At 50.4% G+C, this 16,677-nt stretch overlaps 1 protein-coding gene across 17 annotated transcripts in view; it reads left to right on the forward strand.

The window, feature by feature from the left end:
- Mical2 (microtubule associated monooxygenase, calponin and LIM domain containing 2) overlaps positions 1 to 16,677 on the forward strand; it is a 215,805-nt gene that overhangs the window by 152,224 nt on the left and 46,904 nt on the right. For all 17 annotated transcript variants that reach the window (XM_048788346.1, XM_048788357.1, XM_048788356.1 and 14 more), the window contains 3 exons: positions 6,129 to 6,309; positions 10,246 to 10,427; positions 16,326 to 16,400. In XM_048788346.1, the coding sequence (XP_048644303.1) occupies positions 6,129 to 6,309; positions 10,246 to 10,427; positions 16,326 to 16,400 (438 nt within the window). The remainder of the gene's footprint in view (positions 1 to 6,128; positions 6,310 to 10,245; positions 10,428 to 16,325; positions 16,401 to 16,677) is intronic.

The raw sequence follows: 16,677 nt of genomic DNA on the forward strand, positions 1-16,677 counted from the left end.
GACAGGGGGTGGGGTGGGAAGAAGAGTCAGGGTCCCAGAACTGAGGCCCTAAACCTGCTGCTGTTGGCCAAACAATCTAGCTCCCTTGCTGCTCTGTAGCCTACAGAGCCAATGGGAAGACACACACGAACTCCCAACACTTGTACCAAAGGAGGGTGGTTCAGGGGGAGCCTCCTCTGAAGACTGGGGCCTATTGTAGGCCCTCCTATGGCTGCCATTTCCCCAGTGCTCGGCCCAGTGTCCAGGATGAGGGTTCTCGGGTAGGAGCTGGTCACCCCTGGGTTTCCAGGGAAGGACCTGGCCTCAGCCCCTTCCGCCAATCAAATTTTGTGGCTTCCTCTTGTTTGCATTTAGTCTAATGTACTGGTCTCTGCACAGAGGCCGTTGCTAAGGCCAGGCAGGGCCCTCCGAGTAACACTACCTGCCCTGGCTTCAGGACAGTGGAGGGTGTGCCTGTGTGTCAACAACCAGGCCCATTGGTTGGACCTGGGACACCTTGTGAGAGTACAACAAAGCCCAGTAGCCAAGTCCCAGGGTCAGGGGAGGGCCCAGAGGCCCAGCACTACAGTCAACTGATTCTTTCCTGAAGCTCCATGGGTGCTCCCTGAGTATGCCCAGAGGAGTCATGCTCCAAAGACCCCAGGATAGCAGTGGCTGTCTTTGGACATATGCACCTTTATCTTAGAAGACCCCACACTGCACAGGATGTTAGTGCTGCTGTGGGCAAATCTTCCTCCCAGAGCACTTGTGGCATCCCCTGAGGTAGACAGAGGGACTGCCAGCTCAGACCCCTTCCCATGGCCCTCCCCATTCTGCTGGGATCTTTTCAGTGTCCCCTCAGCCATCATGGTCCACCTTACAAGTACCTTGTGCCTAGTGTCCCAGCCATCTACCTATTCATGCTCAGAGACACTGTAGCAGCCCCTGCCCCTGCTCTGCTCTGTATTGGAGAGGCACGGCCTCCACACAGTACATCACCCAGTGTTCCTTGCAGCCGACTTCCTGTTAGGTGTCACTGCTGGATGCCCTGGTGGGAGGCTGAGGGCAAGATCAAGGGAGAAACCAGGGTGCTCTTCCTGCCTCTCTGCCTTGCAGCTGTGGCTGTGGTCCCTGGGCTTTGGTAGCCCCCTCCCTTCCCCCAGCCCACTCTCTGGTGGCTTCCCACTGTGTTCATCTCTGAGTTCCTGCACCGTCCCCATCTGGCCATTCAGCTGCTCTAACACCTTTTGACTCCTTACCTTTCCTCTGTTGAACTCCCTGGTTTCAGCTCCATTTTCCTGATTACACCACTTTATTTCTCAATTTTTATCTACCAAGAGAACAGGGGACACAACAGCAGGGGAGGTTCCTCCAAGCCTAGAGCCAGAAATGACTGGCAATTAGGACCATGGCTCTGTCGTGGCCCTGGACAACTCCTCTGAACCTCAGTTTTCTTTCCTGTAAAATGGAGTTAATAACAATCACGGGGATCGTGTGTTGCTCTGTTATCTTCCTGGGTTCTGGGGTGAGTTGGAAGAGTCTCGAGACGGGTGCAAAACAGGAGTGCCTTCCACTGCGGAACCAGGGCAGCCCAGGACCCTGTGCCAGGCCCAGGCAGGAAAGGGCCTTGGGACTTGGCTGCTGCTGGGGTGGTGTGTGAGGTCAGACATTCCCAGGATGTTGATGGCAATGCCTTCCCCAAGAACTAGAATTCCTGAGTCGCCTCTGTCACCAGGAGCAGGAATCTGGTCCGAGTACTGAGAGGAGCGTGAGATGCTTGGTTCTGAGCTGACCTGCTTCCCACCAGGAGGCCCAGCTGGCTGCTGCTCTGGGAGGTGCAGATCCTTCTCCCCCAACCCACTCCCCACCTGCCATCCTGGTCCCCCCATACCACACACCCCGCCCTTATATAGTCCTGGATTCTCCCTGATCTGAGAGGACTTCAGGCAGAGTCTAAAGTGAAGAGCAGTCTGCTTAGGGGAGGGAGTGAGGGGCTGGCCTCATGCAGCACAGGTGAGCGCCCTGTCCCCTCACCTAGGCAGGCTGCAGACATGGCTGCCCGGTGAGTGGCAGGCCATCAGCTGCAGCAGGTCTGACACTGTGCACTCCTGTGCTGCCTGGGTGAAGTGCTCTCTGGGTTCTGCTTTCCTCCACTCTTCCACTGGTGCAATGATGGTACCCTCCTCTTAGGGCTGTCGGGATGTCAGAGACGGTGGACACAGAGTGCTGAACAAGCATGGGTGCTGGACAATGAGTTGTGTGGCCTCAGGATGGTTAATAGTACCCCCACCACTGACACCAGTTTGACCAGTCCTTCCGTGACCCCTAGGTTTGTGAGGACAGGAACCCAAGGTCTCTGGAAGCAAAAATCCTGGCATGGAAATGAGCCCCAGAGCCCAAAGTACCTGTGGCTGGATGGAAACAGGAGGGGCATGTCCTTCCTTCGGGGTTTGCCTTGGCTAGCTGGTGGGGATGCAAAGGAAACACTATCTTCTTGTCTGCAGTCTCTGCATCCCAGTGCCCACCCGTGGCCCCTTCACTAATCACCAGGCTCCACTATGAGACACACTGGCCCTGGCTCTGCAGTACTGGGGCACCATTGGTCAGCCGTGCCCTCCACCCCTCCCAGTCTCCAGGGAGCAACTATTCTACTCCTGAGTCCCACTGGCAAAGCCAAAACTCTCTGGGAGGTCAAAAGAAAAGCAGAACCCTGGGTATCCCTGCAGTTTGGGTCTGGTGCCACCACAGCCTGACTCAGCTACCTGCTGCCACCTCATGCTACCAGGTCACCAGCACCTCCCTGAGTCTCCTCCCCTCTGTGGGTCCCCCAGTCCACCTTCCACTCTGACACAGAGTGGTCTTTCTATGCCACTAATCTGATGATCCCAGTCCCCAGCTCACAACTCTGCAGTGGAGGTGCTTGTAGTAAAATCCACCCTGAACCTGCCACTCAAGCTCTTTCATGGTTGGATGTCAAAGGACTCATTTCTGGCTTTTTTTTTTTTTTTAACATGCCCCCATGTCCTCCAGCCACATGGACTTATTTTCCACTCCCATGCAGATGGCAGCTCTCTCCTACCTTGCTCTTGCTCCAGAGGCCCCTAGAAGTACCATCTCCCCTTCCGTTGGTCAACTCTTGCCCATCCCATGCTCCAGCCTAGTTAAAATGGCACCTTTGACCTAGTGTCTGCTGCACACCTTCCACCTGTTCACTGCCCGCCTCTAGTTTGCCTTATAATGTAGATATCTATGAACGTGTCTCTTCTTCTCTGAGACAAAAAGAGGTCATTGAAGGCAGAGACCGCGGTGTCTGATACATTTCCTAATCCCTAGCATAGGCCCTGGTCAGAGGAGGGTACAGTAGCACCTGTTAGGTGCATGAGTATTGGGCATGTGGTTCACAGGCACACAAACACACCTGTTCTCAGATATAGTCAGGTATAGAGCAGGATCTCAGCCACAATAATTCTGTATAACAAATCTTTCAGATCTTAGTGGCCTATGGCCTCTACTTTCTTGCTCATGAGCCTATGGGTTGGCTGGGCCCTGCAGGTTTAAGGTGGGCTGGGCTCCCATGGGATTGGCCAGGCTGGGCTCCAGGCTATAGGTTGGCTCCAGGTGTGTTCCATGTGCCCTCAACCAGGGACTCGGGCTGAAGGGGCAGCACCATCTGAAATAATTCCTTTCATGGCAATCTAGCATGAGTGACAGGCCAAACCTGCAAGTCCACCTGAATCCTCTGCTCACAACACATCCAAGTGTTTCACTGGTCCAAGCAAGTCTCACAGCCAAACCTCCATCAATGGGACAGGCAGGGGTGCCCCACCTACTCTGGTGAGAAGGACTATAAACACACAGTCCCCTGTCACAGAGAGCAAGTGAAGAACTGTGGGCATATTCTGAGTCCAAATTTGCAGAATAAAAGCCACAAGCCTGGATATCTATCTGGGGATCTGTTGTGCTCATGGACACACAGACTGGTCCCCATCCTCTGATGCAATGTGTGGCCACGTGCTTGCAACTTAATCTCTGTAGTCTTCAGTTTTCTCCTCAGAAAAATGGGGCCAATAATACTGCTTGGCTCAGAGGATCATGTGAGCTTAACAGGCTTAGCACATGTAGAATGCTCAAGTGCCAAATGATTTGTGGTTTATATTGAGCACCCCTCAAAATAGCTGCTAGAATACTGGATGGCCGAGATGGAACAGGTGGAGGGGCAGGGAGAGAAAGTGTCCCTTGGAGCAGTGAGGAGCCAGGGAGGACCCCAAAGCCCTGTAAGTTGGATTTCACAATAGTGGAGCTCCCACTATGGGGGACTTTGCTGGGGGTAGTTTGGGGTGGGGCATAAGCAGGATGAAAGGGGATTGATAAAGAAGTGTAGAACATGAGTGCAGCCAAGTCTTCCAAGAAGACAGGCTAGAAAGGAGGAAGAAGAGAGAAAGGGCTGCCGGGTGGGGTCTGAGGTTAAAAAGCGGTTTCCTAAAACTGGAGCCTTCAGTGTATGTAAATCCCGGTGGAAAAAATCCAGTAGGCAAAAAAAGTTAAGAGCCTGGGAAAGAAAAGACAATGGCTCCTATTTGGGGACAATGGGTGAGATCCAGCCAAGATCAGTTTAGGTCTTTCCCTTGGAAAGGGAAAAGGACAAGTACTCCACGGTGACCAGAGAAGGGTTACCCATCAGATCAGGAACCAAGAGGGATTCGTCCACTCACTCAACAGGCAGCCCCTGAGCACCCACTGTTAGGTAAACTCCAGCCACAAACAACATGGGCAAAAATCACCGCTTAGATTCTAGTCCTGGGAGAGAGACAATAAACAAAATAAGAAAATTGTATAGTTGATTGGGAGTTGAGATGTGTGGCGAGTGAAACTTCAGGGCGCGTTCAACAGGATGGCTGGTGCAGGATCTCTGAGAAGGTGGCGAAGGAGCCAGCCCTGCATGCAAATATCCCCAGGAAGAGCATCTTCTAGCCGACGTGAGAGCAGTGCAAGGGGCCTGGGGTGGGGAACAGCAAGGAGGTCAGAGCCAAGCGAACCAGGGGGCAGTAGAGGAACAAGGATACAGAGCCACTGGGGGCCACAGTAGGTAAGACTCTTCAGCTTTATTTCCCTGTGAAAAGAGGAGCCCATGGGATTTGAGCAGAGAATGGCGATGTCTGACTTGTGCTTCCGCAGGGTCACTCTGGCTGCTGGGAAAGGCTGAGGGGGTGGGACATGGCAGGGGGGAGCTGGGAGCCCAGGTTGAGCTGTTTCTGTCATCCAGGCCAGAGGTGATGAGGCAGGGACCAGGTGATAGAAAGCAGGGCTGCATCCCTGATGGATTTTAAAGGGACAGCCACCACGACTGGCTGATGGCTTGAGTGAAGGATGAGAGGAAGAAAGAAGTCAGAGAAGCTACCTGACCAACGGGGGCTAATGCTGTCACCTGCCAAGATGGCAATGGCTGTGGGTGCGGCAGGTTGGTGGGCGAGATGAAGCATTCAGTTTGGAGAGGTTGAGTTTGATGTGCATGTTAGATGTCCATGTGGAAGTGCCGAGTAAGCGCAGTATGTGTGTCAGGATTCAGGGAGAGGGCCAGGCTGGAGAGTAAGCCTGGGAGCCATTGTTGTCTAGGGTTATTTAAAACCATGAGATCCTCAGGGACATGAGGGTAGACAAAGAGGTTCAGAGCCTGAGCCCTGTGGCCCTTCAGCATTCTGACACCAAGGAGAGAAGGTGGGACCGGCAAAGGAGACCAGAAAGGAGATACCGGGGCTGAGAGGAGGGCTGTGTCTGAAGGGGAGCTTGATGGGCTGGGTCAATAAGATGAGAACTGAGACGTCACCCCTGGGTTTAGCAATAGGTTGGGCCTTGTGATTTGGACACCAGCAGCCAGAGGCTGGTGAGCCTGAGGTGGACCCTCTGAACATGTTGGGACCCTCCCTACCATTAAATGGGATGAGGAATGTGTCCATGCCCGAAATGCTGTACATCTGCTGGGCAGAGGGATGGGCTCCAGCAAAGGCAGAGCCGCTCTCAGAGGTGGGTCTCAGAGCTCCTGTGTAGACCAAGGCCTGCACCCTTCCAGAATCCCGCCCAGACCCCTGAGGAGCGGGTGCCCTTCTAGAGTCACCATGCCACCATCTCTCTAGAGCCTGTTCTCTCAGCAGATGAGCCCATCTCCCCCAAGAAGCCGAAGAGTGTCCCTGAGCCAGAGCCCGGTGATACAGAAGGAGGAGCCACCTCTCCCCTGCCCTCCGAGTGGACCTCTGTGAGGATCAGCCCTGGGGAGGACGGGGTTGGGCAGGACGTGTTGGCCGTGCGTGTCCTGGTCACCAGCGAGGACAGCAGGTATGCCCAGGCGGCTGCAGGATGGGGACCACACCAGGGTTGGAGGAGGAGCAACATTTGGGATCTGGCCTCTCCACTCACTTGCAGAAGGACTTCTCTGGGCATCAGTTTCCTCATCAGTCAAATGGGGACAATCATAGCGCCTGTCTCAGAAGGAGTTGTAAGGATCAAAACATTAGCATGTGGAAGTGTATGGAACAAGGCTCAGGGTGTAAAAAAACCCCGAAAATGTCAGCAATTATTTTCTCGGGGAAGGGAAAGGCCCTGGCATCACAGTTGTCTCCCAGGAGGTGACTGTCACATGATCTGCAGCAAGGGCTGCAGATGGGCATTACCTGTCACAGGGAGGGGCTCCTGGGGCCCTCCCACCCTGAGAGCACAGTGCATGGTGATGGGGAAGCCAGCAGGGGAAATGAAGCCTGGTGACTTGATGACTGTTTCTGAGGGTGTCATCTCACCTCCTGCATCAGATCCCCACCCAGAGTGGTAATGAGAAGTGCAGACTCCAGGCCTTGCCCACAGACACACCCACAGACACACCCACATCATTCAGGAGCTCAAGCAACAAGAAGTATCGGCTGCCTGTCATCTACTAGACCCAGCACAGGGCAGTGACCAACCCCATGCAAAATCCTTGCTCTCACCTCTTTTCTTCAGGTTGGGCAGATAGCCAGCAAACAAGTAAGCATTAATGGGGAAAATAAAACATGCACCAGGTAGAGAAGCAAAGTAGGAGCACATGGTAGAGAGCCACGAGTCAGCTTTTAGATTGGGCGGCCAGATAAGGCCTCTGTGTCCTTACTGACTGCCAAAATCATGCTTGGTAACAAGCCAGCCCTGAGTGAGTGACTTAACCCCGTTTATTACATCCTCGACTGTGGGGGCCAGCAGCTCAGCAGGCCCTGGGGACAGCCCTGGCCTTGGTGACCTGGCCCAGCAGAATTCTTCTACAGTAGAGTTGGCTGTCAGCTGTGGTGACAGAGGGTTACTGTGCCCAGAGTCTTCATCCTCCATCCAGCAAGTGAGGTTAGCTCAAAAGGAGAGCAGCACAAGGTTTCTGGAGACCCAGGTTTGGCCCTGCCCAGTACTGTTCCCATGGCATCTGATTGGCTACCGCAAGTCACATGGTCAGCCCAGATTCAAGGAGCCAAGAAGTAGGTTTCACCCTTTATAAGAAAAGCTGCAAAGTCCTATTGCAGAGGAGTGTGGCTCCAAAGAGAAGGATGGCAGCCATTTTTGCAGAGCACCTACCATGGCCTGCTTGAGGAGGTGACATTGAAGCTGAAAAGGGGTTAGGAAGGAATGGTCAAGGAAGAAGGGCAGTCCAGCCATGACAACAGCTAGTGCACAGGCCCTGGGGTGGGAGTGAGCCTGATGGAGGAGAGGTCTTGGAAGGAAGGCAGGAGTGGGGCGCAGGGAGCCTGGGAAGGGTTGCATTCTAAGCCAGAGATAATTGAAAGAGAGTTTTCAAGTTGAAGAGTGACATCTCAGTCACAATTCTTGAAAATCGGCAGGCCCTGGTGCTGGGAGTGGATGGTCAGGTGGAGCAGAGCAAAGGCAGGGAGATCAGGGACTGGTGGAACAGCGGGATGGGTTTGCTGATTGGCTGAACCTGAGGGAAGAAGAGTTCAAGGGCAACTCCCAGGTTTTGACTCCATCACTGAACGGATAGTATGATCATTTCCTGAGGTGAGAAGGATTTCAGGGGATATAGGTCATGGGGAAAACCAAGAGTTCAATCCTGGACCCCTAGGGTTTGAGTTGCCCACATCTTTGTGCAGATATCAAGTTAGCAGTCCAACATGCAAGACTAACACCTGAACTTTCAGGGAAACAGGACTGAAGATGGGGAGTTCAGAATCCACTAAACCAAAGGACTTGAGGGGTCCTGAATGGAGTAAGATTATCCTCCTGTTGATAAAGGGGAGCAGGGCCTGGAATAGAGCCCCAGGGCATTTGCCCATTCAGAAAGCAAGCAGGGAAAGAGTGAGCAAAGCCCACTGGAGAGGAGGGAAACCAAGATGGGGCAGTTAAGGAGTGCAAGAGGAGAGTGTGTTTCAAAAAGGGATCTGAGGACAAGGGTGGCTCAGTGGCAGAGCATGGGCCCTGAAGGACGGTGTGGTTTGCTACCTTGGGAAGCTGTGGAGTCCAGTCAACAGCATAGAGAAGGGAGTTTGGGGCTTTCCAACAGGAAAGTCCTCATTAACATCCACAACGTGGTCTCCGTGGAATCAGTGGGCAGAGGCCTAATTGAAGAACGTGGGGGGACAACAGGAGGGAAAAAATGGAGGCAATGGTCACGGACATCTAACTTATTAAGTCTTGATCATTTAGACTCTGGAAAGGGGCCTGCCCACACTTCAGCAAGTGTCACAGTTGATTCTGATGTGCACATCTGCGTGAAAACCACTCCCCGAGAGTGCCCTTAGTAGTCATTAAGATAGAAAACCAGGGCCCAGAGGGGAGAAGGCACCTGCCCAAGGTCACACAGCCTTCTAGTCCTCTAGGCTCACTTAGGACCATCCCCATGGTAAGAGGCAGACACCCAGTTCAAGGCAGCTTTGGTAACAAAGGCAGACGTATTGGCTGGTGTGGGCCAGGAAGTCCCAAGGGTGGTCCTCACTTCAGGCCACCTTGAGGAGGTGACGTTGAAGCCAGAGACTCACAGTAGCTGTCCCTTGCTGCCTCTTCACAGGTCAGCCCTGCAGCAATCCACAGAGAGGCTGTCCCCACCTGTGCAACCCTCACTGCAGAGGGCTTCAGCCCATATCCATAAATAATGTCACAGAACAGGATCCAGGGAAGCCCCCACTTGGTGTTACCCAGGTCATACACCCACCTCTGGGACTGACCAGTGCACAGGATGGGGTGCCAGGCCTAGGCAGGCCTGGGTACTAGGAAGGGTCCACTAGGCACACAGGTAGACAAGGGGCAGTGACCTAGTGGAAGAACCATGCTGGATGGATGGATGGACGATAGATTCATATAGATCCATAGATAGATAGATAGGAAGGATATTTAGCTTCACTAAAATGTCTCATGCCCTCCCCACCCCAGGCTTGGGCTCGGCTGTCTCCTCTGCCCACAACACTCTGCCTCCACTTCTCTACCACTTAAATTCCTGCCACGTTAAATACCACGTCCCCAAATGCCAGAGAGGCTTTTCTACTCCCCACCCCCAGCCCCCCATTCTGGGGGAAGGAAAGCAGCATTTCAGGGTCTGAAGTTTTAGGATCAAGTTCCTGTAGACGAGCTCCTTTGGCCCCGAGAGCTCAGGAGCTGTGTTCAGGGCTGGGAGACGGTGAGACACCCCCTACTTTATGTGAGTTGTGGGTCAGCCATTTGCTGGGAGCCTTCTCCTGCTCTGATCCAAGCTTATATCAGTCAGCTTTGTGTCACAAAGTACCACAGCCCAGGTGACTTAAGCAATAGGAACTTCCCTTCTCACAGCTCTGTGGGATGGAGGTCTGAGATCAAGGCGCTGGCAGGGTTGGCTCCAATTAGGGCTGGAGGGACGCATCTGTTCCAGGCCTCTCTCCTGGGCTTGTTGATGGCCATCTCCTGATCACATGGTGGCGTTTTCCTAGTGCACACACGTTCTATGCCCAAATTCCCTGTTCTTATGAGGCCACCAGTCATATAGGATGGGGGCCTACCTAATAACCCCATTTTAACTTAGTTACCTCTTTAATGACCCTGTCTCTAAATGCAGTCACATTCTGAGGTTCTGGAGGTTAAGAATTCAACAGAGGAATTGGGGGTTTCAGACCTCAGACTGTGGTGCAGTCCAAGGCTGGGGACTGGGCACAGATGAACTAAACCCCCTATTGATTCCAAGGTCTGCAGGAGGCAGGAATGGAAGGGTGTCATGTGGGTGTGTGCAGGGGGTGGGTTCCAGGGCTTCCAGATCACCCACTCCCTCCCTCCTCCTTCCAGCTCCGATGCAGAATCTGACTATGGCAGCAGCGAGGCCTCCAGTGCGAAGCCCTGTGAAGGGAGAGCCTGGCAGCCAGAATCCCCACCTCTACCGAAGCCCCTCACCCGGCACATCTCCTTGAGGGAGCCTCTGACCAGGGCAGACTCTCCGCAGTGCCTGGAGGAGCTGCAAGCTGCACACGGTGAGCAAAGGGTGCACTGTGCTTCACTCTGGAACCCTGGGAGGGAGTGGGACCCTCATGGCCTGCCTTTCCTCCTGGAGGCCAGGTGACTGTGGCACTCACAGGGTGGGAGCTTTGAGGAGGGAGGTTCGAGTGAGGCTGGGGGGTCTGCACCAGGGCTGGCGTGCTTCTCCAGCTTTGAAGTCCCAAGTGGGAAAACATCAGAGGGGCCTGATCCCCTGTTGGATGTCACCAGCTGGCAGAGATAAGGGGGACCCAGTTCCCTCCTACCTGGAACAGCTTCTCCACTGTGACCTGTGTGGATATTGCCTCAGAGGTTCCTCCAACAACCTTTAACCCCTAAAGGAAAGGACGTGGGACCAGCTGCTGTGGGACACCATGCAGCCCTGGGCAGCACAGGGGCCATTCCTGGGGCATGGGGCTCATGAAATGCACCCAAACTGTGCCTACACAATAATAAGTGAATCTTCAGTGAGCACCTGGAATTTTCCTATCCATGGCCCCATTTTATCCTAGGTGGGCCCTGTATGTAGGTAAATTATATAAAGCCCAGTTTTCAGGTAGAAAAAGACCAGGAGCTCTCCCCTGGTCTCCTCTCCAGAGGATTGAGAACAGGTGATGGGGGACCACCCTCCAAACTCTGGCCTACTTAGAACAAGTTGTCTTTAGCAACCCAGTTTGTTTTAATTCATAAAGGTGACCCAGAATTGAGTGTTTTGGTTCAGTCAACATCAACCTGTGACCAAGTCATCTGACTTGCAGGAAGGAGAGCCAAGGAAGAAACAGGCCAACAAACTTGCCTCCTTCCTTTAGGACCAATAAATAGCCTTTTCTGCTGGACACCAAACTTGTCCTGCACCGCCCTCTGGTGGCCAAGAGTAAAATTTCCACCTGGTCCTCAGAAGCCCTGGTTTCCCAGGAAGAAGGATTGGAGCCAAAGAGAATAGATGCAGATATTTTTAAACTTTGAACTTCCCCTTCCATGTGGATCTCTTTTTTTTTTTTTAAGAAAAATGGATGTTGTCACCAAAATACATTTTTAAAGTACCATTTGTAGTATGAAAAGCTGAGCACAGGCATTGAACTGAGTACTGTCCTGTACCCAGAGCATCCTGCCTTGCCTCTGGTTACCACTAACTCCCCACCCCTTCCATCTCCCTGGGCTCCAGCCTCCCACTTGCAGATCCAGAGCCTGCCTGTCTTTCATTTTTTTTTTTTTTCCTTTTGTTTCTCCTCTCTCCTCAACAGTCATGGGATTTTAGGCCACTTATGAGAAAGACGTAATACAAAGTTATGACTCTATACATGACAAACGAAGCCTCAGAGTCAAGCATAACAAAGCCAATTTAGGAAGTAAAATTTTCCAGAGAGAGAGAACATAGTTCTAAACAGACAGTATTAAAAAGGGAACACACACAATTGTTCTCCTTGTCCAAGAGAAAAATATATACTGGTTTACATAGTTATCAAGAGTAGACACAACTTTTATTAATGTTGAAGTCTATAGAAAGTTTCTGCTCATGTCAAATACATGATATCAAGAACTGTTTTAGCTCATATCTTAATGAGTCCTCAGAAAATTTAGCCATAGTTTTCTTAAGGTTGTTTCTCATAGTGCCCCCTGCTGGCATGTTAGGGTAAGACAGTGAGTCATGGACTTTGGTTTAAGAGACTAAGGCAGTTGGCCAAAGCATTTTGTTTCTGACAGTCTAACTTAACTCTAGAATAAAATACCAAGAACACAGAGGGGTGGATAGAGGAATGTTAGACAATCCTTTGTTGACTTCGTTTTCATCAATTATGGTTTCGATCACTGATAGGCCGGACGCAATGGTTAAGGTTAGCATCTCTAACGTTACTCTTAATGCTGATATAAGAAGCTCAACACTTTCCCAGATAATGTAGGGTTGACATCATGAGTGGATGTTATTGAACTCACCTGGATTCTCCCCTGGATAAATGCCTTTAAGTCGGATTCAGAGAAGACCAGACAAGACCAGGATATTGCTTTTGAAAGATTCCTGGTTTGTGCACTCATGCTCAAAGCCAAAAGAGAGAAATAAACCAAGAGCCATCTCCAGATGAATGGATAAACAAAACGCAGCACATCCATTCAAAGCAATGTTATTCAACCTGAAAAGGGAACAAAAATCTGATATATAGTACAATATGGATAAACCCTGAGGACATACACTAAGTGCAATAAGCCAGTCATAAAAAAGGGTTTGTTTGGGGTGAGAGAAAAGTTTTGGAAATGGATAGTGGTGATGGTTGTTCGGAATGTAGATGTACTTAATGCCACTGAATTATACGCTATCTACTTTTTTTTTTTAACTAAACAGCAAAACAGCTTGGAAGAGCTTTGGGATTGATGAACAAATAGAGGTCCTGGGAGAGTGGTGGGCCTGAGGGAGCATGTAAGCCTCATACCCCTTCCCCATCCCTTTGTTGAAGTATCACTTCCATTTGGTTGTTCCTGAGTTGTACAACACATTAGTAAATGTTTAAGAATTGGTATTTTTTATGTTATGTACATTTTGCCGCCATTTAACAAGAGATTTCCAGGATCACCTCAGCTGGTCAAGGAAGCTCTCATACCCACCAAGTTCTTTTACAGAGCCTGCCCAAGGAGATGGCATGAAATACAACTTACATACACCCTGTGTTATGAAAACCATAGAAAACATTCCCCTAAAACATCTGTGGTATTAATCTGATTTCCATTGCTGTGACGAAATACCTGAGATAAACAACTTAAAAAGAGAAAAGATTGATTTGGGCTCATGGTTTCTGAGGTGACTTGTTGCTTGGCCCTGTTGCTTTTGGTCCTGTGGTAAGGCAGAACATCATGGCGAGAGCACATGGCAGAGGAAAATGCTCACCTAGTGGCAACTGGGAAGCAAAATGAAAAAGAGGAAGAAGCCACAGTCCCAATAACTCCTTCAAGGGCACACCCCCCCAGTAACCTGACCTCCTTCCATTAGGCACCATCTCCTAAACATTCCACCACCTCCCAATAGCACCACAGCCTGGGGACCAAGCCTTAAACATATTGGACTTTGGGGGGCCATTTAAAATCCAAACTATAATAATTTAGTCCAGTGATTCATATAAATTTTGTCTAGAAGGCATATCCCTGGATCCTCACCATTAGAAAATCAAATTCCATGGGTCTAAAATGGGACAGTATCTGCATTTGGTATAAGCAACCCAGGTACATGGATGCAGGTGGGCCTGACCCATACTTTGGGAATCACAGAAAAGTGGCTTCCTGGGGGCCTGCCTGGATAAATTAATTGGGAAATGCATGCCCAAGCAACTCAACGGATGGATCTAGTGCATTGGATTTTTGGATAGAAACCAAGTTGATTTAGGAGGGCAATCTGCCCCCAAATTATTTTGGCATAGAAGAATTGGTATTTATCCATTTTTTTTTCCTGGCAATAATCTGATAACAGGATGGTCCAATGGCATATGGAGGACACCACTAGTTTGTAACAATAATGAGATCATCAGCACCATATGGCAAAATTCTCACCCTCTTACTCCTTTTGCAGATCATACACTGAAATCCCCCAAATTAAAGTGCTCCTTTAAAATAAGAACTATATGCAAACATTAAGCACACATAAAACATAAGCTAAAAAGAAGAGAACTAGCCGTTCTTTATGCTGCTTAGAGCTACTAGAACTAGTCAATGCCATTCACACTCATTGTTTCCATTGTGGTAAAAAATATGTGCATGTTTGTCTCATAAATAGTAGTGTTGGGAAATCTCTCATTAATCTTATCCCTTTCCTTTTTTTTTTTTTTTTCCTTTTTAGTATTCAGTGCTAGGGATTGAACTCAAGACAATTGCTAGACAATTGCTCTACCACTGAGTTACATCCCCTAATTTTAGTCATCTCCAATAGGTTCCATTCCACAATGTTAATAGTAGAAGAGAAGCAGTCAGAGCTTTTAAGTCGTGGCTGGGAATGTCCCCGAACAGCTCATGTGTTGAAGGAATTGCAGCAAGGTCCACAAGTGGGGCTTTAGGTAATGATGGATTCTAACCTCATTGGTGGATTAATCCACTTGAAGATTTAATAATTTGAATGGACTGCTAGATAGGAACTGTAAGCAAATAGGGTATGTTTGGAGGAAGTAAGTCACAGGGGATGTGCCTTTGGCCTCTCTCTCCTTCCTAGTTGCCATGAACTGAACAGCTTTCTTCACCATGCCCTTCTGCCATTGTGTTTCTGTCTTGCAGCCAGCTGATTATGGACTGAAACGTCTGAAATCATGAGCCAAAATAAATCTCTCCTCCTCTAAGCTGTTCTTGTCAGGCATTTTGGTCACAACAATGAAGGGCTAACATAAGAAGTCTTATATTTTTCTTGGGTGGTCTCTTGGTTAGGGGTCTGCAGGATGCAACTGTGCTTAACTTGCTTGCTCCTCATGTAAAACATCCAATCTGGCAAACTAAGTGGCTGCACTTTGAGTACCATCTGGTAATGGGGTGTGGGGGTTATTCACCATCCATCCACACTGGCTCCACCTCAGATCCATGGATTTGATTTTGAGGGCAAGCCTGTGGGATTGGAATCCTACTAGAGAGAGGAGACACAAAGCATTTCCAAATGGGGAAAGGGAGGGAGAGGAGCCAAGGGTCTAAGGAGCCCAAGGAACTTGACCTGAGAAAAGGAAGCCCCAAGGTAGTGGCTCACACCTGTGCTCCACAACCTGGCTTGTAAGAAAGCGCTGAGGTCCAACCCTGAACTGGTAGGGAGTAGAATGTCTAAGACTGGAGAGATGATGACTGTCCATCATTGGCTTAGCAGTGATGGACTCCAAGCTTGTTGGAACATGAATAAGGAAACTGAGGCCCACAGATGTTATATGATTTGATTCTGTGCATGGGAGTTGTCAGTTTTTTGACTCCAGGCAATTGTGGGCAAAGCACACACATGCCCACATACTGGCTGGGCCTTGGATCCAGAAAGGTCTATATTCAAACTTTCCCTGCCGCCATCTTCCCATCCCCAAATCCTTTCCACCCCCTTCCTTTCCTCTCATGCCCAAAGACCAGCTTTGTGAGTCTCTGGATGGGCATTGAGCCCATTCTTTCTCTTTGGCTGTGATGGAAATACCTGAGATGGAATCTGGAGGTCCTATGTGGGAACTGGGTCCACTTAGATCCCCTCTGCCCACTTTCATGCCCCAAATGGCCAAGACCCCTTTCCTTCTGCATGCAGTGTTCATTTTTCTCAGCTGGTTCTCAAGGCCCAGCTAAGCAGTAGGTCTTCAGTAGGAAGGACACCGTGTACTGCAGACGTGTTTCCATTGGAACCATGCCACAAGAAGGGGGTCAAGGGGTCACGGCAATGGCTTGCCCAGAGGTTCCATTAAAACTGGTTTCCTGGACTTGGGGGGCTCTGGGAGAAAAGGGAAGGCAGGGGCTAGAACTTTCTGCAGCTTCCTGGTTGCAGAGGAGCTCCAGTGTCCTATTACATCTACGGAACATTGACGTGAGGCCTCAGCTGTAAAGGCCAGCTCTGATATAAATGAATGAATGTAGGTGTGCTCATCCACACACGGGGAGGCATGTTTTTGTGTATATGTTTCTACACATGCATTAAAGAGGGCTTATTAACCATCAGTGACACAGAAAGATGGCTCATACTTGGAGGCATTCTCTGACAGGGGGCAGTGCCTGCCCTGAAGCCGGTTCTCAATGAATATTTAATGAGTGGATGAATGACAAATGGGGTTTGGGGGCAGGGAAGTGTGGTGTGGGGAAAGGAAAGTTTCCGTCAGTTAGAGCCACCTGTCTGCTAATTTGGGGTAAATGGGCTAGAGGAGTATCCCCTCTACACATCTGATGGACTCTTGCTCTCTTTTTCTTTCTCACCACAGCTTTGCAACGGGCCAATAGCTTCCAGGCTCCAACTCCAAGCAAACACCAGAACTGGAGAAGAAGATTCCAGTCCAGTGAGTCATATCGAAAGCTCTCTGTGGGTTGGGTGGGCTGGACTGGGCTGGGCAGGGGTTGATTCCCAGGCAGTGGCTCTCTCTCTTTCCTTACATGGTGCCTGTCTTCTCTGCCATGGCCTCCAGGATGTGAGGGGCAAAAAAACAACATGAAGTTGACCTGATTTCCACTGTGGACTAAAGGAAGAATTCTCCAAGGGATTTGGGACTGGCCCTATCCCTCTCTGCCCCCTACTCTAGAATCAGGGAGACTTGAGATTCCAAAATTTCACCCAGA

The sequence above is a fragment of the Marmota marmota genome, unplaced genomic scaffold (genome assembly GCF_001458135.2).
Source record: "Marmota marmota marmota unplaced genomic scaffold, marMar, whole genome shotgun sequence".
Lineage (NCBI taxonomy): Eukaryota > Metazoa > Chordata > Mammalia > Rodentia > Sciuridae > Marmota > Marmota marmota.